Source organism: Thunnus albacares, chromosome 6 (assembly GCF_914725855.1).
Source record: "Thunnus albacares chromosome 6, fThuAlb1.1, whole genome shotgun sequence".
Taxonomy (NCBI): Eukaryota; Metazoa; Chordata; class Actinopteri; order Scombriformes; family Scombridae; genus Thunnus; species Thunnus albacares.
Window position 1 is genome coordinate 28,560,117 of NC_058111.1, and position 24,185 is coordinate 28,584,301.

General features: G+C 39.5%; 3 protein-coding genes across 6 annotated transcripts; 2 read left to right on the forward strand and 1 right to left on the reverse strand.

Moving 5' to 3' along the window:
• Positions 1-1,191: 1,191 nt before the first annotated feature.
• cab39 (calcium binding protein 39) lies at positions 1,192-12,648 on the reverse strand. 2 transcript variants are annotated; one of them, XM_044354076.1, is made up of 10 exons: positions 12,481-12,648; positions 10,914-10,978; positions 9,164-9,319; positions 8,858-9,022; positions 7,929-8,047; positions 7,102-7,270; positions 5,253-5,312; positions 4,601-4,666; positions 3,755-3,898; positions 1,192-3,394 (listed from the first exon to the last, which is right to left on the reverse strand). In XM_044354076.1, the coding sequence occupies exons 3-10, from the start codon at positions 9,275-9,277 to the stop codon at positions 3,206-3,208; spliced, it is 1,026 nt and encodes a 341-aa protein (XP_044210011.1). In that variant the 5' UTR covers positions 9,278-9,319; positions 10,914-10,978; positions 12,481-12,648; the 3' UTR covers positions 1,192-3,205. The 2 variants fall into 2 exon arrangements, with proteins under 2 accessions (XP_044210011.1, XP_044210010.1); XM_044354075.1 differs by lacking the exon at positions 10,914-10,978 and having other exon boundaries at positions 12,481-12,647.
• A 96-nt stretch (positions 12,649-12,744) lies between these two features.
• LOC122983894 (secretory phospholipase A2 receptor-like) lies at positions 12,745-18,640 on the forward strand. 3 transcript variants are annotated; one of them, XR_006403786.1, is made up of 7 exons: positions 12,745-12,962; positions 14,129-14,176; positions 14,856-15,239; positions 16,282-16,608; positions 16,724-16,818; positions 17,135-17,216; positions 17,467-17,555. XR_006403786.1 is itself a non-coding variant. In XM_044354074.1 (6 exons), exons 1-6 carry the CDS (start codon positions 12,830-12,832, stop codon positions 17,590-17,592), a joined length of 1,062 nt encoding a protein of 353 aa, XP_044210009.1. In that variant the 5' UTR covers positions 12,745-12,829; the 3' UTR covers positions 17,593-18,640. The 3 variants fall into 3 exon arrangements, 2 of the variants coding, with proteins under 2 accessions (XP_044210009.1, XP_044210008.1); XM_044354074.1 differs by lacking the exon at positions 17,135-17,216 and having other exon boundaries at positions 14,907-15,239; positions 17,467-18,640; XM_044354073.1 differs by lacking the exon at positions 17,135-17,216 and having other exon boundaries at positions 17,467-18,639.
• A 911-nt stretch (positions 18,641-19,551) lies between these two features.
• On the forward strand, positions 19,552-21,647 carry her8.2 (hairy-related 8.2). Its single transcript, XM_044354077.1, has 4 exons — positions 19,552-20,006; positions 20,144-20,239; positions 20,330-20,408; positions 20,901-21,647. The coding sequence occupies exons 1-4, from the start codon at positions 19,944-19,946 to the stop codon at positions 21,269-21,271; spliced, it is 609 nt and encodes a 202-aa protein (XP_044210012.1). The 5' UTR covers positions 19,552-19,943; the 3' UTR covers positions 21,272-21,647.
• Positions 21,648-24,185: the final 2,538 nt, after the last annotated feature.

A 24,185-nucleotide genomic window follows, 5' to 3' on the forward strand; every position in this document is an offset into this window, starting at 1 on the left:
ATCACCTACTGTAGCGTTTAGTGTGGACAAACTCCATTCAAAAAACACGAATTTCTTTCATATCAGCTCTAATTTCATTAGTATGAATGAATTTATGATAAAATGTGTTGATTAAATAATGAATAAAATGTGTTAATTGTTTGTTTTATTGATAAGAAGCAGCGTAAAACACCTGATTCACGGTGGCCTGGAGCACAGGTGAATGGCTGAATGCTGCTAATGAACCCTGTTTGATTAAATTGATAACAACCAAACTGTCATTATAGTAAATGGCTGCTGCGTCCGCTTACCAAACCTCGAGGATGGAAAACAGACACTGCAATGTCAGTGTCTTATGAATGCCAGATTATATTTTGGTTACTGGATTCATGTATTAGTCTTTAATTACACATTACAAGAAGTCTTTTTCACCGCAGAAACGTTGATTTGTCATGGCAGGAAAAGTCAAGGTGAAACTAATATTGTTAATGATGCATTTAGTGTCCCAGTCAGGCCAGAGAGCACTAATGTTCCAATAATGTTTAATGTTTAAATAGCTTTTTTTCTCTTTCTTTGGTCTTTGCTTTCTATTGTGATGGTAAAGTTATTTCAGCAGTGGTGGAATAAGTGAGTACATTTACTCAGGCACTACACTTTAAGAGCAACTTAACACCTTGTTGACTTTGCAGATTAACATTTTTCATACAACGCATAAAGAACTTCTGAACATGATGCACTGTTATAGAATAAACTTCCCAACAGTATTTAAGAAATTGGCTCCAACTCAACCAGCTGCAACATTAAAATGGTGGGCATCACTTTTTAATAATGCATATTTTTATTACAAGTTGTAATTAATGGATTTATTTATTTATTAAGTTTATTAAAGTCAACACCTGGGTTGCAAATGTGTAAAAACTAAGTTTGGCTAGTATATATACACTCCTTTCAAATGAGCCAATCTGTATGACAACTTTTTAAATACTTAAGTACATTTTACTGGTAACTTGAACTTTAACTTATACAAATGTGTGAATGCAAAACTTGCATTGAGTATTTTTACATTGTGGCATCTCTACATCAACCACTGGGGCAAAGGTCAAACATTAATATACCAAGCTGATGTACATCACCTTATGTTAACACCTGTTAAACCTGAACAAAGGAAGAAAATGACAACAGCTTTATTTTATTCCAAATGTTTTTTTTTTCTTTCTTTATTTCAATTGTAGGGCCCAGGCCTTTTGACACTTCTGAAAGCACCCACACGCTCTATGCTGAAACTGGAGTCAAAGTCAGCATACAGCCATACAGCTAAGAGTTCAATTTGACATTTCAATGTTGTTTAATACTTGGAAAGAAAAAAAACAATTCCAGTACAACATCTTTAGTACAGCATCATGCACAGCCAGTGGAGGATTCATGCATGTTCAATGCGCATGGAAGAATTGTGGGCTATCTGAGTAGTGCTGTCTTCTGTACTGAGATGGTTTATCTGCCTGTTTGAATCTATAAATATGTCTCAATATATGGACCGTGTTGTTCACTGCAATTCACAATTTCATCAGTTTATCTAAGCGCCATGAGGACAATCCAACATGCCCAAAGTACTCTGCTACCCACAATGCTTTACACTCATAATTGTACTGGAATTATAAACCCTCTGGGGAAAGGCTCAAACATGAGGAGAAGGAGGAAGTAAGAATGATGTGCCGAGTTGCCAATGTCCTGATGAGCTCACCCCTGAAACACACTCACTGTGGGGCCAACAAAACACTCTCAGGCCACCAGCGAAATGGTGACAATGAAGAAATGAAATTGAAGAGTGGGGAAAATCCCCCACTGTCCTCGACTCCAGTTAGATGATGTTGATCGCTCAGCACCTCACAAAGTGCACAAACACACAGGCTTTAATGTTTTTGTTAATGCTCTCCCGATCTCCTCCCTCCCCTTCTGCACCGCTCACACCGCTGTTCCATCCACCCCTGCACATTTTAGCAGCCTGAAAGATGCTCAAAATGCAGATGGAGAATAAAAAGAGGATTAACAGATCCAGAGCTAATACCATGACATTCCTCCGCTGTACAAATTGTTAATATCCTATAGGTTAGCTAAATGTGAGCTGGCCCTTTAAGTTATGTACAAAGAAACCCACCAGCAACCATTTCAGCAGTAAAATGAAATGCAAAAACAATGTCACTTAACTTTTTTGTTGTTTCTCTTATGGTTTAGAAAGTAATTTGATTACAATTAACCAAAAACGTGATGTTTAAGGTAATATATATAATATATATTCATATGTCAAGGTTAAACAAAAATCTACAAAGCAAAAAAAGGCATATGTACATGTTCACCCTATCCCAGAAAACAACAAAGAGACCCAACTCTGGCATTACCAAATTCATACCTTGCATCCCTCCCTCCTTTCCTCATGTGCTTTAAGTGCTGTGTCGTAACAAAGCACACAGGAGGTAAATGGTTCTGTGTGATGGCATCTGAGAGCTCGTCCCCACAAATCAGTAAAATGAACCACGGTTGCTTTATTGGATGAAGGCATAGATGCAAACTGTAGCGGTTGCTGTGATGCACGTGCATTTCCGAGTCTGTGGCACTGAACATGGGAGCCAGACTGGGCAGGCCATCACAGAGCCGACGCCGGGTACAGCCATGGATCTGTCACATTTCAAGGCATGCAACAAACACACCAATGTTCAACTTGCTCGTACCATTTCCATCACAAGGTTTTTAGCTGATATTCTTGCAGTATGTGTGTATGCATGTTTTTTTTTTTTTATGTAATACATATATGCGTGTACACTTGTGTCGATGTCTTTTGTTCCTCAGTGTGTGCATCTATCAGGAAGTCTGCCTTACTTTTAATGCATGGATGTCACTATGTTTGATGGACTGTTGTGTCATTAGAATATACCTTACATATTTCAATGTGCAAGAAAGCAGCAGCATCTATTATTTTCTCTTGTTTCTTTTGAAGGAAAAAGACTGAAAAAGGAAAAAAAAAAAAAATCAAATGTTCACTGAGGAGCAGAGGAGCTGGCGACTTCCTGATGAGTTGATATGGGTACGTTTGTTTTTCATTTGTTTCCTCGATTTTTGTTCAGAAACCAGAACAGCAGCTGCTGATGGGTCCGTTAAGCAGACGTTGTCTGGATGTTGTTCCAGACATGGTCCTGGTGGCTCCCCCCCCCCTCCACCTCTGCACTCTTTCTCAGGCCTCCTGGGGGGCAGGCCTCTTGAGGTCCCTGATCTGTTTGACCAGGTATGTCTTTTCATCATTGAACTGTTCGTCCTCCGTTCTGTCATTCTGGAACTTGCTAAGAAACTCGATGAGTTTGGTCTGGTTCTTCAGCAGGATGTCCAGGATGGGCTGTGTCTTGTTGGGGTTGGCCACAAATACCTGGTAGCGGAGGAAGAGGACAAGGTTGTTAATGTGTGAAGATATTGTGTGTTATGTTTGATGCAGATCACTTCTTTGATACAACTCTGAGGACGTTTGTGTCAAACTTGGCTTTTGTTTCCGGTCGTTGCAGCAAAGCTCTTTTTACTGAGAGCTGTAAGTTAAAATTACTCAAACTTAATAAATACATGAATTAGCCAGTTTGTGTTTGTGTTTTTCTTCCATATATTTTCCTGTGTTAGCAGAAAACACAACATGTAAAAGTAGTGCAGCTGGCATGTTCTGAGCCCCTGTTCTTTGCTTCTAAACACTTTTCTGCCCGTCACAGACACACACCTTAAACTGTGCTCTGACTTTTACCTTAAAAACATGGAAAGCCTCAAACTGGATGTTGCGGCTCTTGTCCCGTAGCAGATTCATCATTAGTTTGAGATTCTCTGGCTTGCTGATGTATTTCGTCATGATGGTGAAATTGTGCCGGTCAAGAAGCAACTCTCCCAGTAACTGGATCATTTCAGAGAGAGAAAGAGCAATGGATGTTAATTTCACTTAAATTCCTTATGATGACAGACAGATTTTACAGAGTCACAAGCTGCACGCTTAAAGCCTCAATCTGTAGTTTCTTTTGCTTGCATTAATGTTAAGTGTAATTAGTTTAACTTATAGATGAAAATGTGCATAATAATTGAAAATATTGGCCTTTTTTTACTCATATTTACCAACATTTTTGGTGTCAACAACATTTAACAGCATCAGAAATAAATAATAAGCCAAATGAAAAGCTTGAAAGAGATTCAGTCATTCATGTCATTTTGACATTAGGGGACCAGTTTGTTGACATTTGGTACAGATTATGGCTTCAGTCTGTCATGTCTGTGCAACAGAGCTATTAAATACATAACATTCAGATTAGGGTGAAAGTAGGCACTAAATGTAGTCCAAAAAAAAAAACAAAAAAAACCCACCAACATAAAAAAAACAAAAACAAAAAGCAAGTGAAGAAAAAACAAATAAACATTAATAGCAGCTTTAAAAAGACATGTCAAACACTGTGCTCCCGTCACTAGATGGCGCTCACAACAAGGTGATGGAGATGGAGTGGTTTTTGAGAAAGCCAATACTCAGAAAAGACCCACCTTAAAATAGCTCTCTGAATAGGGTTGCACCCCTAGACCTGTTTACTATAGGACAACCCAGGGTCCTTACCTTGAGGGACTGCCTTTTAGTCACGTAGTTTTCAGAGTGGAGTAACTTCTCATATTCACTAAAGAACTAGAAAGAGAGAGAAAGAGGTAGTGAGAGAGAGAAGACAGATAAAGTCGTCGGGGGCGAGAGGGAGTCATCTAAATGTGTCAAATAATGGTTTTTCACAATTGCATCTGTGTCTTGTATCAAAACACAATGACAAGAAAATGAGAGATTTTCCCTCGGAGACTGACAGCTAATTTGTATTCACAGCCTGCAAATGATGTCCCAAATGGCTGGTTTGATGCTGTTAGGAAAGAGACTGCCAGCATGCCAAAAACCCAAAGTGCCACCATATTAATTAACATGTAACTCATAAAAAGGAGACGGCTTTCAAGTTTTTAGAAAGAGTCTAACACATAGAAGTCCAATAATAGGCCTAAGCTTTAAAAAAAAAACAATTCATATTTCCATAAAGCAGTGCAGACAGAGTAGTGAATGATTGATGAATCATTCTTTCTTCCATTAATTTGTTGATTAATATTTTCTCAAAATGGTAAAATAATGCTACATTTAGTGTTAACTGCTTTTAATGAAGGTCTGAGTTATCTATTATTTAGCTTTCAATGGTAAAGATACATAATGAATGGATTTTAGTTTAGCATGGACTCACTCTGTCATAATGTTGCTCCAGAAACTCTGCACTCAGTAGCTTGTGTCTTGTGAGGAGGTCCTGGAAAAAGACAAAACAGAGTATGAGCAATAATTTAGACATAATGGTTATGACTTAGCCTTGGATACGACAAACTCAGCAAAGGCAGAAATAATCCTTAGAAACTGTGACGCCCCTCCCACCGTCTCAGAGGCTGCCTCCTGGATTTTGGCTGACAGTGAAGGGTCGTCAGTGTAATATGGTTCACCTGGCCCTGCCAAGCTATAAAAGCTGTACTGGGGGGGGGGCTGAACTGTACATTTACTGCCAGACTGACAACTTACTGCTAACCTTTTTCCTCTGCTCCGCTTTAATTCACCGTTATTCTTCTGCCGCTCGCTCTCTCACTTAGCCACTCACTCGCTTACTCTCTGCCCTATTCCTTAAAAGGAGTTAAGCTACCTGCAGTTTCCCAGGCAACGACACAGACGTTAACTCACGTTTCGAGACAGCGCTGCTCAGAGGCTCCCAAACGCCATTGATTTGCAAATGAATGGATATTTGGCGTTATTTTTGACATTTAAAAAAATATTTTTTGGCCTGGCGGGGGTTCTCATTGGCTTGGCGGCCCGCCTGGCCTGTACTATTGTAGGGGAAACAATGGACTTACCTCTTGAACCTGACAAATAAAATTTAGATTTTGTTTCAAGCTTTGAGTCAATCCATGATTTTAACAGATTTTTTTCCCCTGAAAAGTACACGGCTAAAATATAGCAGGAACATATTTTTTAGGACATCATGTGCAAGACAGTTGAGTAAGAATAATAAAAGACGTGCATCACCTGCAAAGCTGTCACTGTTATGCATATTCAAAAAGATAAGGGTTATCTATTACAGTTATGGACTGTCAGTGCCAGATGCTTCAACAGCAAAGACATCCAGTTCAATGATCAGTTTCAGCACAGACAGCAGAAAAGTCCACACACCAGTCCATCTGCTCCTGCTGGTATCTGCACTCAGCTGGCTAGTGTTAGCAACCTGGCAGTCATGACTCATGACAGCTAACGTGGTTAGCCATATTAAACTTTTCACTCCAAGTAGTGTTTTTTATGCACATTGTAATACGTTGATGTTCACATTATAGACATTTTACACATTGTGCAAAAACAAAAATTCAAAAATATAAAAAGATGATATGATATATTACCCAGCCCTACTACCAAATATCCTATGAACTATGACTCTCCTAACATCCTATGAACAGTTATTTAGTTTAAGTGTTGTGAATACTAAATGAAGCATGATTTAACGTCTGCATGGTCCATTTCTCATTTTATTTTTACTCAGAAACTAATTTTAGTGGAAAGTATGCAAGATGTTGACAAGGTTTTCACAACAGCCATCAGATTCATGACAGCTCAGTGGTGCGTTCAGGTCTCTAATTCTCAATATAACACTGTGTTTCCCATTATAACAGCTAAATCCTTAGCCTCCAAGTCTGTTTGAGTTGTTATAATTGCAATATCAGCAGCAGCAGCAGCAGGTACTTGCTGCCACTGCATTGTCCAACTTGCTGTTTGAGCTATCAGGTGACTTACAACATTTCAAATTATTCCATGTAAACAAACCATCAACAGAGAAGTCATAGGAAGTGGGAAAATGGGGAGACTGAAGAGAGATGTCATGAAACTATTAACAGCACTTCTGCTCATCACTTACAGTATGTCAGTTATTATTTTTGAAACAATGCTTTGGATTCTTTTGTAAGGTAGTCACCGGCCTTTAAATGTAAGGAGTAACAGGTGTTTCAAAGCATTACTCAAAACAGAATATGCTCAACTCCAACAGCTGAGCAACTGAGACAACTTACTTTGAAAGTGGCAAATGCGTCTGAGGCAATGTCGAATGTGGACATCTCCACATATCTGAAGAAGTCATAGAACTGCTCGGACCACAGCGTGATTTTGGCCAGCGGTTCATGTCTGATGCACTCCCTCAACATGATACCACAGTTTAGGGCAATCTCTGGAGACTCATACCTGCAAGGAACAGCAAGCAGCACAGGACAAGGATTTATCATTTTATAGAGGCTGCTACAAAACACATTCATCTGTTGATGGCAAAAAATTGACAAAGAGCAACTCGATAAAGAAATTAAATCCACAGTGCACTGCACAAGGCCAATCACAATGGGAGTATTTGCACATGGTGTAGCTTCTCTCAGATCACTGCTTTGTTACAAACTTTTAAAGGGCATCACTTAGGCTTTACTGAACAAACACAAAAGAAGAAAGTCACCAGTCGTGTAACATTGTGTCATATGACGTGTGTCTTAGCCAAGATGTGCCAATACAGGGAGTGAATTTGATCAAGTGACTGCTAGTTTAGAGCATCAACGTGTCAAAACAGGGAAAAAGGAAAGCCGTGCATGCTATCTTGACGCCGTTGGTGTGCATCACAGCATCACTAGCCACATGCTAAGTCCTCATGTGGTGGTTTAGCATCCTCCAAGCTGCAACAGATACTGTAGCTGTGGTACGAGTAAAAGGTGTATAATTTCCTTTCACATTAGGAAGTTGCTAGGTCTTTTAAATATCTGGTTCATGTTTGTTTTCAACAATATTTTTAAGTCAAGAAAAAATGTCCTTAACTAGGTATAGAGAGGGGAGCATGATTACTCTGTGTGTGTCTCCTTACCCTTTAAGCAGCATGAAGAGTATATTCTGCTGGGTGCAGAGGTACTCCACCGTGGGTGTCCGAGTGCCAATCTGACGTCTCAGGATGTTGTTGAAGATCTGAGCCACATCTTTCTTACCCTGGTGGTAACAGAAAGAACACATAAAAGGGTTGATAAAGCAAACAAACTGTTTCCTCAAACTATTAATCTAGGTGCTTTCTAGGACTGAGTGGAAAGATGTTGCTATAAACTTAAGCCAAGGTCCTTTTTGAAATGTGACAGTCAAACTAGCCGCTAAAGGTAATTGAAAAATTACTGCACTTTTAATTTTTCTATGCTGTTGCAATGAAATTTGCTTTTCATTTTAGGCGTTTCAAGAATAGAGAGAGAAAAGATGACCTCTTGGGATAATGACACAGATATTGAGAATTAGCTACAAAAAATGTCAAACAAAAATCAAACATACACCAAATGTGTGCACACATTTCTAAAATATCTGTTGAATAATTTCCATATTTCTATGATGCAGTCTTGTGATTTGCAATTCTTCACCAGCTTTTTTTTTTTTTTTTTTTTTTTAAGAGAGAGGGAGGATGAGAGAGGGTAAAAGAGGAAGGGAGAGATCACACAACACAGTGAGTCATTCTGTAACAGGGTGAGTCAGGGAAGTCCACAGCAGCAGTTACCACACAGCACCAGTCTGACATATTGCAGGAAGACGTGAGTTTACCCACATATCAACATAGGCTTGTCACGAACATCCAACCATCCTCATTATGTAAGTCTCAAAGTTTCAAAGCATATGCATCTTTCTTTCATGTACATAAGACACTGTGTGGACATGTACCACATATAAATTTAGACCACTTCACTACACACCTACGTAGTGTTAAATGTCTGCCACTATATTACCCCTTAACACACTTATCAAAGACACATTAGTTCTTACCTCAAAGTCGATGAGCTGCAGGTCCGCTATCAGGGTGCTGAGCAAGCCACTGTTGTAGAGTTCCTGGGCTAGCTGGGCCACTGCTTCTGTCTGGGGCTCCTTCTCATTAGTCCCATAGAGGATCTCCTTCATGGCCACCAGGCTCTTTGACACCTCCTCTGTGGCCTGAATATGCACAAATAAAAACACCCAATCACAATATATCCTCACTGTCTACCCTTGGAAGAAATAATTGACATTTTACTGGTGGTTTATCCCTCAGTAGAGTGAAGAAAAAGTAAAAAAAATGTACAAGATTCACCCTACCTTCTCTGCCTTTTTGTCAGAGATGTCATGTTTCTCAAGCACTGTCATGCTGTCCTTAAGGTTCTTGACGATGTCCGCCGGCGACTTGTGGGACTTGCCAAAGGGGAAAGGCATGGCGGAGAGTTACCACGAGCTACCAGGCAGCGGACTGTCCACCTGAGGGATGGAAATGTTAAATTGGATCAGAGCCCCTGAAAGATGGAGGAATGTAAATATTGCTGCACTATACAAAATAAAATGCTAACTGGTGACCTACCATATCCAGGCTCTTTGACTCTATCCTCACAATATCTATGTAATACTCTGTTCAAGCTAACAAGATTTATGAAGCTATAGTAAAGTGGAGAAGTAGGTCATAGGAAAAGAAGGTGATAACAAATATACAGCCTATGACTTGCAAATGATTCATACTCATAGTCAGAAGTCATACTCATGCCAACATAACAACAGTATCATGCAAGTCTGGACAAAGGCTGACAAAACAGATTTTAGGGATGATAACAGTAGATACAAGACAAAACATATTATCACTAAAGGGTGAAGCTTCATCAAGAACCTCTGCAAAACACAAGTGTATAAGTTTACACCAACTGCAGGTATGTAATTAATATAAATGTCACCCTCTTTTCTCACTGAACTCTCACTTTGACTACCACTCCCCTACTTGTCACTCACTCCTAATGGGCTGAGTATTTTGTCAGGCCTTGTGTAGTTTCCATTTGTTTAGTCCATCTTTAAGACCTAATACTATTCTTGCTCTGGCGTGGTTATCTGGAGCAAAGCTGGCTTGAAGACAGGTGCATTCCAAGTATGCAACCATTTCTGGTCTTAGATGCTAGTTAAGTCCTGTGTCTCATTAAAATACAAACCCATCGGAGGAAAGGGGATTTATTTTTATGACTTGTGACCATCATATCTTGATCTGACCTTTACTGCGTCACTGAACAGTCGTATAATCTGGCGCAGACTTGTGGTCATTGTCAGTAAATGATTAACTAGGCAATGTTTACTGTGACATAGGCCTACTTACACCATGACATGATGTCGTCTCAGACCTTTGTCTGACCCACTCCCTGTACAGTGACTAACATATCTAAGTGAACACATCCTCACATTACTAAGCATACTGTACTTTCTTATTTATGTTATTTAGGTAAAAAAAAAAAAAACACACCCTTTGAGTCTGCTCTCTCACCCCAGATGAAACTGAACTGAACTACACAGACCTTAACAAAGGCATTAGGACCAACAGATGTGACAACCATATCTCACAGCTGCTCATTTAACTGGGTTACTAAACAAGGACCCTTATCTACACCATTCCTTGACCCACCCATCCACCTTAGACACACTATGAGGCAAGAGCCAAAGTTTTCTGAGCAGATAAGTAGGCTGAGGAAGACTGAGCCATCACAACAAGCGTAATTAGCAACATGTCAGCCTAAATGTGCTTCTTTGCTCAAACAATGGGTCATGCGGCATGACTACATGACCTATTCAAAGTGCCGAAGACATGACAAAATATCAAAAATAGAATATCAGAAATATCAATAAAACCTACTCCCAACAATCTCAGTCTCATGATAATTTTAGCTCAAAAATGATTTTCATTAAGCAAGCTGCTACTAAAGACACATGTTTCCACTGTGGTACTAAACGTTTGCCACAAAACATTACCACTAGTCATATAGTCACTTAAGAGGAACCCATTAAACACTCAGAAGCTCTGGTCTAACAGTCTGTCACTAACCTCTTGTCTTGTAAGGATCTCTAACCTCTGAACCCAAACCCTGGAGCAGTCACAGTCTTCCTCTTCTGCTTTGACAGGGAGTCCACATTTAGAAAGCAATGCTGCAGCCAGGAATATAAACCAAGCAGCATCGAAGTGGGAGGTGCAGTCCACCATTCATATATGATGTGTCATGTGTGACTGCGCTGAAACACAAAACCTGTCCCCGGTTTCACTGGCGACCCGAGTTGTGCTTGCCCACATCTCCATTAATCTAGACGCACCTCAACTTCGCCAGGTGGCCAAATCCGTCTTTCGCACAGGTTAATGCTCGTTAATGTAGACAGCAGGCAGCAGAACCGCTTCAGTATCAGTGACCCAAATAGCAAGGCAACACATATGGCAGGTTCAAAATCAGCTGCTAACCCGTATCTTGATGTTAGGCCAACAAACGTCAGCGGTGTTTTGGGCCTCACTTATCAACAGAATGACCCAACATTGCCTAAAAGACAGAAAGAAAGTCCAAACCTTCCCGCCCGCCGATTTTCTCAAAGGAAATTACTGTCATCCTAGCCAGGATAGACTTTACCTATCCATGATGACAACAGCTATTGGAGCCTTAAATATTGTTACCCAGTAAAAAAAACAAACAAACAAACAAACAAAACAGTGTCTGAAGACCCCTCAAACGTCACCCCCACCCTTCAGCCCAGACAGCCGCAGATACTCTGCTATCATTTGACAGCAAGCTAGAGACCACTGTCAGCAGCTAGTATATTGCTAGTCCAGTCATCAAGCATATTTACAAGTGTCACAACATACTCCAAAGCCCTTTCTACCAACTGTTACAACTAGTACAACCTAAAAAAACCTCGTACAAGTTGCAACCCTGCGGCGCAGTAAGCTGGCCAACATGAAGCTGGCAGTGAGCACCGCCCCTCTGTATTATATCCATGCCTGGTTTGTGATGGTGTGAAGCCTGCCAACTTTGCGCAATGCTAACAAAATGGATACGTGCTCACTGAGTTATTATGTGTTTCGCAAATGCAAAACAACTTAAACTCTAAGCCGTAGTGATATTTGTGATTCAGTTATCGTTATCTTTACTTGACAGCTTACTATTTATCTATTTGTAAGCTAACGCGGCCTATATTTCAATCACTGTCCGCCTAACAACAGTGCTGCTGCTGGCTTGTAAAAGTGTGTGTGTGTGTGTGTGTTGTCGGCACACAGAAGGCCTCGACAGGCCTCATGCTTCCAAACAATTTTAGTTGCTTTTGCTTAATTCAAAATATCTACGGGTGTTGGACGTGCATTTATGACAGCTAGTTTTGTAACGTATCCAATATATGTAACGTTAGTTGGCTAACTTAGCATACCCAGGCCTGGCAGAGGCTCCCCGCGCTAGCCTGCACACTCAAACCCATGTCTGACTTTAGCACATCATCAACACCAGGCTCACTTCTGCTAAAACGTTTCTACTTACTGATATGCCAATCAAGCTAACATTACCAAATATAGCTAACTTAGCTTAAGTAGCCTTACACTACAATGCTTGCAAATATTGATTCATGATACAACATAATACCTTGTGAACGGCGTTTTCACTCGTTTCCCCCCGATTTGTCAAGATGGCAAAAGGCAACTCAGGTGCTCCTTAGAACAGAAAGTGCTTTGTTTTCCTTGCTCGTCGTCTCCCCGTGTTTCTACTGTGGATAAATGTGCGGATGTGTTTCCTAGTTCCTCCTCTGAGCCCGACTGGTAACGTTAGCAGCACAGTTGTTGTCACTGTAGCAGCGTCTACCGCCTCCTCTGGCCGTCTGGTGTCATGGCAACAGTGGTTTCACGTTACGTCACTGGAGCACAGACACAGTGTGACCACAAGGTGCTGCTCGAGTTATCTACACAAAACATGAACTGAGCAGACACACTACCCAATGTCACTTAATGTCTCCGTTGTATGTAAACCAAAATATTTGAATTTATCGATCTATCGAGGAAAACTGATGTGGGGGGAAGCAGACACAGTGCCTCAGTATCCTAATCAAAGAAGCACCGTTACAAGGCAAGGCAAGCTTAACTTAGGCTATTTTAATGTAATTTTTCATTGAAGCACTTTAAATGTACTTTACATGAATCTTAACTTTAAAAAGAATAACAAAAAAACTGTAGACTTGAACACAAATGATGCACATAATAGATACTACAAGCGTAATTACTGCTGTAAAACTTATTGTACTGTGACCTACTCATAGCCTGATTAACCTGCTGTAGGGGCCCACCCCCATTCTTCCTCCTCTCTGTGCATTGCATATATTATTACAGGCACATTGTGATAATTCAATTAAATGTGCATCATGTAAGCATTGTCAATTCTAGTTTTACTTTTAAGACTGTAATCTTTAAAGATAAATTTTGACACAAGGCCCCTGTGTTTAGATCAAGCCAAAATTTAAAATTGTGTATTTGTTTTGAATTTAAAAAATTATGATTGATCTCCTTTATGTATGTTTTTATGTTTAAGTCTTTTTTTGTGAATATTGTTGATAGTTGCAGTACATTGATATATTCTGCAACTCTTCATATATAGTACAATGCAAATAAGATTTAGTTGCCGCCTTCGTATATTTACTTTTTCCCCATGCAAAACAGAACCACATGCAAAATATAGGATTTTGTTTTTTTGTTTTACATGGTTTTGAATACTTAATCTGTACCTTATTTTATCATCAGAATCACGGAGACAATTGTAATATTATGTCGTTTCATGACCAGAGGGAGGGAGTTAACCACTACACAGTCATGCTCTTTGTCAGCTTCCACGCAGGTTTATTTGAGAGTTGCATTGATCTGACTGACACTAGGTGTATTTACCGTATATTATGCTGACATTTCGTCCATACTGCCAACACAGACTACAAGACTGGAGTGAGCAAAAGTTGATTTGTACTTTTTACACAACCAGGGTATGGCATCAGTTCTTCAAAATTATGCATTAGACATTAGATAAAGAGAGTTTACACTTACTTCTCTCAGATTATGATAATGTGAGGGTGCACTTTTGCAGTTCACTGTATAAGTATTATTTGAATAATATGAATTTTGTCTCTCCGTTACTTTTTGTCTTATCAGAAAACAAGAGTAAAATTATTATAGTCTGTTCCAAAAACATTTTCAAACTGGTGTCTTCTGGTTTGATTAAGTCTTACTAGTTACTATTTGATTTTGAAAGCTAGCTGGAACATTATACATCATGGTGGGAAGCATCTTCATGGTGTTATCAGGTGAGTGTAATTTAGATTTTTTTTTAGTTTAAGAATTCTAACTGAAGTAAAGATTCAAATTTGAGTCACAATTTGCTTTTTAGTTGATGTTGGCTAATTTTTTTCTTGACTGACAAATATGAAAGTTTGAAGCAAACCAGGCAACAATCAAGTAGTGCAACTGAGTTACTCAATACAACCACTGCATGAAATCAAATCTATCATTTTCACATGTTTGTGTACATTTAAGGGTTTGAAACGATATCCATTCCTTTTCCAAATAAATCTGGTCTAATTATTTGGAAAACGACACAGTTTCCATTGTTTTAGCTCTGTATTCCAGCATATTGGATTTCAAATAAAAGAAAAAGCCTCATTCACAAAATGTTCATATATATGCACAAAATTTTGAGCTGAACTTGTGAATGTTTTTATATACTATGCGGTGTTAACACTGCAGCAATTACATCACCCATGACCCTCATTTATAATTCTGTACAGAGTACAGATCCAACCCAAAACAACTGTGTCACTGTCCAAATGTAGACTGTACCGTATCTTTCACTGTATCACAGGCTACATGATAGATAAATGGATATAATAATAAACATGTATTTGTTTAAATAGAGGCTTCATTGAACAACTGAGCTCATTAAATTCAACTGTTTCATGAAATGTAACATCATTGTCATTATCACAGGACTGTGTATCCTCCCCTTATGCTCGTATCAACTTTACCACCTTGTTAAAGATGCAGAGAACTGGACTGAAGCCCAGCGTTACTGCAGGGAGAAGTACACAGACCTGGTTACCATAAACAGCGAGGAAGTCATGATCAGGCTGAGTCACATATTATCGGGTTCTGAGGATGAAGTCTGGATAGGTCTGTATGGTGATTTTAACAACTGGAAGTGGTCTCTGGACAGGAAGGGATTTTACAGAGAAGGAGAGGCTGAGCTCAGGTTGTGGGCCGCTTGGGAGCCCAATGCCTTTCACGGAAAATTTATGTGTGCTGACATTGGAACTGATGGTAGATGGTCGGATTATTGGTGTGATTCCGAACGCACATTCGTCTGCTACAATGGTAAGAGGAGAAAAACAAAATGAGTCAAAGTACAGTATTCATTATGATCATTATTATCACCTTTAATAGTTTATACTAATTCAGGTAAAAAAGAAAAAATCCCAAAAGCCATTGTCATCTATTTGGGGAAAATAGCTATATCTATATTTATATCTGTGTTTGTTAATTGCTGTGTGACATGTTCACCTTGTAAGCTAAAGTCTGTCTTTAAATGGACCAAATAGTTCATGTTAATTTATGCATGAGTGATTACTTACTGATGCTGTAATGTGTCATGCCCCTTCTCTCTTTCAATGTACAGATTAGTCAGTGTTGGCTAAATACTACAGCTTTAAACAAGTCACTGTATACTCTGTTAACCAGCATGGCAACATTTTTAGCCATGCAAGCAACATGGATCTGGGGATGGCAATGTAGGACTGTCGGACCAGCATTGGTCCATACTGATATATCTCAACAACTATTGGATGGTTTGCCATGGAGTTTTGGACTGACATTCATTGTTATCTTACAGACTTTGGTGATCCCCTGATTTTTCCTCTAAAGCCACTCTGAAGTTGACATTTATGGTTTTGAGTGAAATATCTTGACAACTATTTGATGGTTTATATGAACTTTAGTGCAGATATTCATGTCCGTCTCAGGCTGAATTGCACTTTTCATATTGCACCACCACCAGGTCCAAATATCAGTTTGTCAAATACTTTAACTTACGATTTGCAAAATTAATGACAATTCCATCAGTCTCAGCTGTACTTTGTATTTAGTGCTAATAAGTAAATGTTGTAAATTTTAGAATCCTAACATGCAAAACTAGTATAGTGAACATGGTAAACATTATACCTGCTAATCAGCATGTTAGCATCGTCTTTCTAATCATGTTAGTATACTGACATTAGCATTTAGCTCAAAGCAACACTGTGCCTATAGTAACAGCCTTCCACCACCAGCAGTTGTAAACTCTTAGTCTTGTTTCGCTGTTCTTGGTTATTGTATGAATGAAATTACTTGAGATTTCTACATCATGATTTTTATTTTACAGAATTTTCAAAGACTAGATTCATCTATGTAAAAACTCTCATGACTTGGACTGACGCTCAGAGGTACTGCAGGGCGAACTACACAGACCTTGCCAGTGTGAGGAACTCAACTGAGAATGAGGAAATCCGTAGACTGGTGGATAATTATGCGTGGATCGGCCTGTACAGAGAGTCTTGGAAGTGGTCAGATGGTCAGCGGATGCAGATGACTTCATTCAGTAGCTGGAATTGGGGTCAACCAGATAAAATCATAGATTCCTGTGTGACTACAACTCACAGTAAATGGAATGCAAGGCTTTGTAACAACACATATGCTTTTGTGTGCAGCGGTGAGTTATGATCTATAGATAGTTAGTCAGTATGTTCAAAACCTGTTTGTGGCATGGCTTTCAATTTTACAGTTTACCACATAAACATAATATGATTTCAATATTTCTATCCCAGAATATGCAGTGCTCAAGCGGACTGTGAAGGTGATTCTGAGAAAATCTGACCCCTCAGTGGACCTGGAAGAGATGCAGGACTCCATCTTGCAGCAGGTAATGAATGATGTTGAATATAATGCCGAAGAATTATTTGCATTTTAGTATGTTAAGCATTTTTTTGGACTCTTGGACAATAAGTGGATATATTTCTTCACTGATATGTGTTTGACCTCTCAGCTACTACAGTATGTGTAGAATTTTCATTTGTGGGGTGAGCAGCATGCATTGCTGTCTACCACAGAGTCTTTGTTAGTCACACACTAGCTGTGTGGCTCTAGTGATGGCAATGTCAGTCGCTCAGTCCAACACTTTCATCCAGATCAAATTCTTTCTACAACTATTGGATAGATTGTCATTAAATGTTGTCCAGATATTCATGTTTCCAAGAGGATGAAGATGACTGGTGATCCAATGACATTTCATCCACCATGAGGCTGACATTTGTATTTCAGGTATTAAATGTTAGTGTGCTAACATGCTAAACTAAGTTGGTGAACATGATAAACATGGTAAACATGGTAAACATGGCAAACATACTGTACCTGCTCAGTTTTTTAGCATTTTCCTTGAGTGAATGTTGCCATGCTCATGTTAACCTCGAGCTAAAAGCACTGCTGTGCCTACGTAAAGCCTTACACAGCTGCTATAGCGTGACTGTACACTCTTAGTTCCTATGAAATTACAAAGATTTTTTCTGGTCAGTTCAACCAGAGACTGAAGGACCACGGCCTGGGTCAACAAGTCAAACTGAGATGGTTGGTGCAGCCTGATGGAAAGATCTTCCATTCAACAGAAGCAGAAGAGGAAAAAGAGAAGAAGAAGTGCTGATACGTCTTCAAATTGTGATTTTATTTTTCCATGCTTCCATTATTTTTGATTAAGTTTTTGTTATTAGTTCATAAGAATTAATATCTAGCCTGCTTCAGAAATACAGTACATCACGGGGATCCTTCCCCTTGATCAGGAAAAGTCTCATTTTACTTTTAGCAGAGTTGGATGTTTTTCATGTAATACATTTTTTCTTTAGCATTAAAGTGTGTTGGACTTAGTTTTGTTCATGGTTGATAGCAAACAATAGTGCAGTACTTGTTATATCTTTCAGGTTAAAAAAATTAAAGAACTTTGAGAGTAAGCAAATTTTATGATGACTTTGTTTCACGGCACACATACACACACTCACCACCATACTCTCATTTCCCTTTGATTTTTGTGTTTAAATTCATAGCATTTTTATTCATTATATATAATTGTACTTTGTTCTGCTTTATTATTTTACTTGGCTTGTCAGTTTGAGGTCAGATAGTTGTTGGTTTTTGGCCCTTGACAGTAATGAGCATGCAGTTACTGCAGGTGTTGTATAGCAGCAGTACATTATGAGATCATTTTGCTGATCATTTTCTTCCCACATTGTACAGAACACTACAGCACATAGTTTGGTCATGTCTTATAAATTTAATCTTCACTGTGTTGTGTTGGAATACAACACACCCATTTTTTAGAAAACAAAATTACTGTTTTGTAAAGATTATTCAAATTTGCTTATCATACATTTCAATAATCTTTATCTTTTACTGTTTTATATCATTTGTGTCTTTTGTGTGTGGTATATCACTAAAGATTCCTTCTTCTCTTTTAACGGAAACATTCTTTGATATCTGACATTTTCACAAACACAAATTTATTTGCAGCATAAATTATCTCTGATACTGTTAGAAGCACATCCCACTGGTCCTGGTTAAGGCATATTAAAGTCCCACTACAATCAAAAAATAGTTTTGCTTGTTGTTACTGCACTTGAGATGAGCTTCTCTGTGCAGAATGATGTATGTGCAGATATTTTGACTGGACTTTTCAGTGAAGCAGGAACTAACTTGTGCCTAGCAGTAAAACTTTTGTCATGAAATATATTTGCATATTCATAGATTCTGGATTTTTTGGTGAGGGGGTAGAAGTAATAGAAGAATTTTAATTAGTTTAATTAGTTAATTTAACTTTTCTGTTGTAAAAGATACATATTAGACACAAATAATCTTTCGAAGTGGTATTTTTGACAGCACTGATGACAGTAAAAACAAAGACTGACATTAAGAGTTAATTAGTTGACGGCGTTTCCCATGGTAATGGCTACAAAGAGGAAGTTGACACCTACACCTGCCTGAGGCACTGGTTACCTGCCTAAGTCTCCGACCGCATCCTCCTCCTCCCCACTGGCCGGACTGTCCACCCTCTCTGGGCGTTATTACTCTCTTCATGCTGGTTAGGTTTGGATGAATAGTCGCCTTTGTTCGCCTGCGGTTCCCACGACCCGGCATTCGCCTGGCAGTCGCGTGGCTCTAAAACAAGGGCCTCCGCTTTAAGGGACCCAAAGGTGGGGGGACATCTGGTCAATCTGACATCTGCTCGCTAACAGTTAACAGCAGATGTCTGACACTTGAAAACACGGAGTGTGATCAAAGCCAGCTAAATACGCTGCAAGATGTGTTTCTTTAGACAAACAGCCGACATGTCCATCTATTTCTAAAAGAGAAGAGATGTGTGCTGCAGTCTCTCCTACTGCAGCCAGCTGCTGAGCAAAAGTTTTGATATCATTACGACGAATGGGATTTAAGAATCAGGATTTAAATAATAGCTGATACAAATAATTTGAGATGAATGTCTTTAAAATGGATCTCATCTTCCATACAGGTAGACATTGGGCAGATATATTCTCTGGTGATTTGTCATCCTATTGTGTCTTCCTGTGAGCTTTGAGGAAATAGGTTTGGCCTTTTTGCAGGTATTGTAACGTTGCTCCTGAGAAGAATGGGCGAGGGGCTCCCCGGAGTAAAGCACGGTAACTGCACACTCTTGTTCATCCCTGGGAGAAGAGGAAACTGCAGTTTTTTTGTTGTGTGGAGGCTGGGGAGGGAGGGTAGTGCATGGTTTCAGGCTGGACATCTGTCGCTTGTGAGTATTTTTTTTTTCTAGGCCGGGTCTCTCGGTTATTGAATGGAGCCAGTGACCTGTCAGTCTTGACTGATGGGACCCCGTGTGTGGGAAAATCCCACAGCCAAAGAGTTGGAGCATTCACATGCTAATTGCGCCCTATAAATAAGAGGGCCGCGCCGCGCCGAGGGCCCTAGAGACGCGCTGAGATCCAGAGGAGAAGAGACACAAGCGCACAGAAACCCGAGAAAAACATGACTGCTTCATCTATGGCGCACAATGTGGGAAAACATCCCAGTGCCAAGGAGGAGAGAAAGGTATTTTACACTTGGATATACTACGGATCATCTTCTCATTTATGTTATATTCACCACCTTCTGTGCTCCACTATGGTGCCTCAGCGTCTTGGCTGCCTTTAACCGAGCATTATTATTATTATTTTTACCTTTAACAGTTGAGAAAGCCGCTTATTGAGAGGAAACGACGGGAGAGGATAAACAATTGTTTGGATCAGCTGAAAGAAACTGTGATCGGAGCGTTCAGACTTGATGTGAGTATTTCCTCACGTGTCTCATCTCCTCTCCAAGTAAACAATGGAGGCTGAATCAAATTAACGTCAAAAATACTCCTCTCTCAACAGCAATCAAAACTGGAGAAAGCTGATATTCTGGAGATGACAGTGAAACATCTGCAAAACATCCAGAGCAATAAACTCCACGGTAAGGAACTTGGCTCTGTCTTTGTGTGTCACATACGTATCTGATGCAAGATTACTTTTAGTTATAGTTTGAATTCAACCATATAATGCTGGCTGTTATCTATGTAACTTAATGTGGTTTTTTGGGGTGAAAGTTGGGATTCATGATCTGATGAACGCCTGAGATCCTTCACATGAAATAATTTGAGATGCCTTGAGGAAGATGGCATTAGGCAGCAGAGGGCAGCATCAGCACATGAATATGTCATCACCATAGAAGTGTGTAAACGTGATCAGCTGTGAAATGATGCTTAGAGGAGTGTTTGTGGATACATTGTTTTTAATAGTGTAGTATAAATGTTTATCGGTCAGTTGTGAAAGATTCTGTGGTACTGGGCAGTTTCTTGATGGGAAACAGCTTTATTTGAAGCTGGCTTACTGGACGCAGGTTGTGCAGTCACCAGTAGAGGCTGCTATGACACATGTAACCTCACTCCTCTCTTTCCCCCTGCAGACCCCACATTAGGCCTGGAGGCCCAGCAGAAATACAGCACAGGATACATCCAGTGCATGCACGAGGTGCACAACATGCTCCTCACCTGTGACTGGATGGACAAAACTCTCGGCTCCCGCCTGCTCAACCACCTCCTCAAGTCCCTGCCCAGGTCCACCTACGAGCACCCTCTTCAGCCTACACCCAGACATGATGTCCCTCCTCCAGCCAGCCAAGGCACAGGACTCCCCAGCACACCCCTCAGAGGGGACCCCTTGCCCGAGAGGCAGCTGCAGGTGGAGGGGCCCACCTGCCATGTGGCTGGACGTCAGGAGAGAGCCGCGCTCCACAGCTCCCACCTGGGGATGCTGGAGATGTGGAGGCCCTGGTGAACTGGTGGATTAATGATCTTGGTTCTCCATTTTGTTAGGCCATCCTCTGTTATGTATCTTATAGATATGCTGCTCAGAAGACAAACGTGTGGGGCAGTTTTGTTCCAGTGATTATTATTGTAGGTGTGCTATAATGATTCTATACAGACCTTTTCTCAGTACTTCCTTCAGAAGTCGACTTCTAGTAGCCTGCATTATAGAAGGCTCTTATTAATCTTTCATGTATTTATTGTATTAACAGCTTATTTATTTGATATTATAAAGCATGACTTTGCTTCTTAGACCACTTGCTTGGCATTGCATAGATTTGTATGTCTTCCTCCTTTGCTGTATGATTAACCCAAACATTAATAATAATAAAACTTATTGTACACTCTTGACATCTTATTCAGCTTTATGAACAGTTTTGTTCATGTACAACTGCTCTTGTCAGTCATGTTTTGACATTTCTGCTATAGTGGCCACACAGCGCAAAAGGACAGGACAAATGAGAAAGAGAGGGACCCTAACAAAACTTTCTCATGGTCTCAAACAGACTGTTAACCAAGTTTAATCAAGTTCTTTAAAAATACAATAGTAATATGCATATTGAAAGTGTTTATTATAAATTGATAATACTGTAATAAACAGTTAGCCTGGATTTTTACCATCGAAGGATTAGATCAAAGTCAGCATCAACAATCCTGTACCTGATACACTAGCAACTTTTTAAAACTGCATCAATCAATATATTTTTATAAATATGACTCATGTAATCTAAAGATTGTGAAATGGGTTACTGGCAGTGACACAGCAAATTATGATCAGCAAATTCTGCAGCTCAATGCATCTTTTTAGCCTGTTTTGGCTCATTGTATGTACAGCATGCAAATAGTTCAGTCTCAACATGTTTCCAGCTGCAGCAGGCAGCTGGTTTCAGTAAACAAGCTCAGATAAACTAACCACCTTCCCAGCAAAACATGTCAGACTGACAAATTAGCAAGTAGCTAGTGGAGATATTCTAACAGCTAGCAGGTACAGACCACAGTCTCTGGTACTCTGTATTGGTCTTGATAGTTTTTACCTCTGTTTTGTTTCAGTGCTAAAAGGAGAGTGAAAATATCCATTTCTCACATATTTTTGACTTGTCATAGCCAGAAAAGCACAAGTGTTACTAATAACATTAACAATGGCTCTGTTCTGTTCAAGTGTCCCAGTGAGTCATGACAGTGTGACAGTGAGCCAGCATACACAATATCAGGACCCTGAAACTGAAGCAGCTAAATGGAATTCAACCATTGTTAGTTTTATCATTTACACCTGTGCTCTTTAAACTGACAAGTCAAAATGTCTGTTATAGTAAAGGCTTACTGCTCTTACATTTGTGTGGTGGCAAGCAACAAGTTGTTTCATGTCCATTTGCTAACTAACGTTAGATATAACAACTTAATAAGGTGATTATATGTCAGGAGCTTTGGAGTTTTCTGCCCTCTAGTGACCAAAGTTGAAGCTTTGAGTAAAGGGTCAGTGTTCCCAAATCCCAAAACAACATTCAACAGATTTTAGTTCTTTAGGTTTTCACATGTCCACCTCTGAAACTTTTGCTGCCCTGTCAATGCTATGAAAGTGAATGGATTTTTTTTTGGTGCTTAAAGCATAGGACTTTATCATAAGAGAACCTTTGACTTGTCACAGTAGGAAAAACACAGGTGTAAATAGGTGGCCAAATTCCATTTAGCTACTTCAGTTTCAGGGTCCTGGTATTGTGCATGCCATCACACTGTCGTTGCTCACTGGGACACTTGAATATACCAGAGCCATTGTTGATGTTATTCATAACAATTGTGCTTTTCCTGCTATAACGAGTCAAGATGTCCGATACCTTCATAGGGTAGAAAGTAGTTCCAATGAAAACTGTTCACAGTGGATCAACCAGAGTAGCCAGGGCACTGAGACAGGTTGCCTTTCACATTTTCAAATTCATTTCTTGATTCTGTGGGCACAACAGTACAAAATCCTCCTCACCTCCAGTGTACTGATGTGTGCCACTGGAGGTAAGTCAGAAAATATGTTTTTTTGTGATTTGAGGGAACAGACTCTTTAAAATCATGGCTTGCCAACACATGTGTTTACATGGACATTTGATCATAAATAAATGAATGATCATCATAAATCATAACAATCCAAATAGTGTTGTTTTTTGTGATTTAGTAGACAAGATACCCATGTCAAGGTTGACCTACAGTAACTGAGTCATGATAATTTAATGCATGAATTAATGGAGGGTGTTGCTGACCATTAATAAATGATTGAGCCATTATGACTTTATGTGATAAGTCACTTAATCATCCATTAAGTAATGTTTATTCTCACTCTTAGTGGAAAGAGTTGCAGGCCCATCAACATGCTGCACACTGGTACATGTCATGGTATGAACACAGTCTGGATATCCACCGCCCACTAATATCAGGTGCAGCTCCATGACAATTAATTTTGTTTCGAGTCCACTCCAGTGTATTTCTAACTTCAATGACAAATGTGGACTTGTGTCCTCTAAAGTCATGTCATGTATACTCATTTGCAAATGATTACTTAATGTTTCGTTAATGTTTAATATTTGAAAACCTCATGTTCCACCCCTAGCGTGTATGATATAAAGACCATTGGGTCATGCAACATGTAGATGTTTGCATCTGATGAGCAGTTTGAATAATAAAAAAAAAAAAAAAAAAAAAAAAAAACATTGCTTCATATAGTCATAGTGACTTGATCATTTGTTAATGGTCAGCAACAGGCATTCATGATACATCCTGCATTAATTCAGGCATTAAACCACTATGACTCATGCATTATTTATTTATTCATTTAGTGTTAACAATGAGTAAAGGGCAAATGTGAGGGACTGTATGTTGCATATACTTTCCATAGTCGAGAT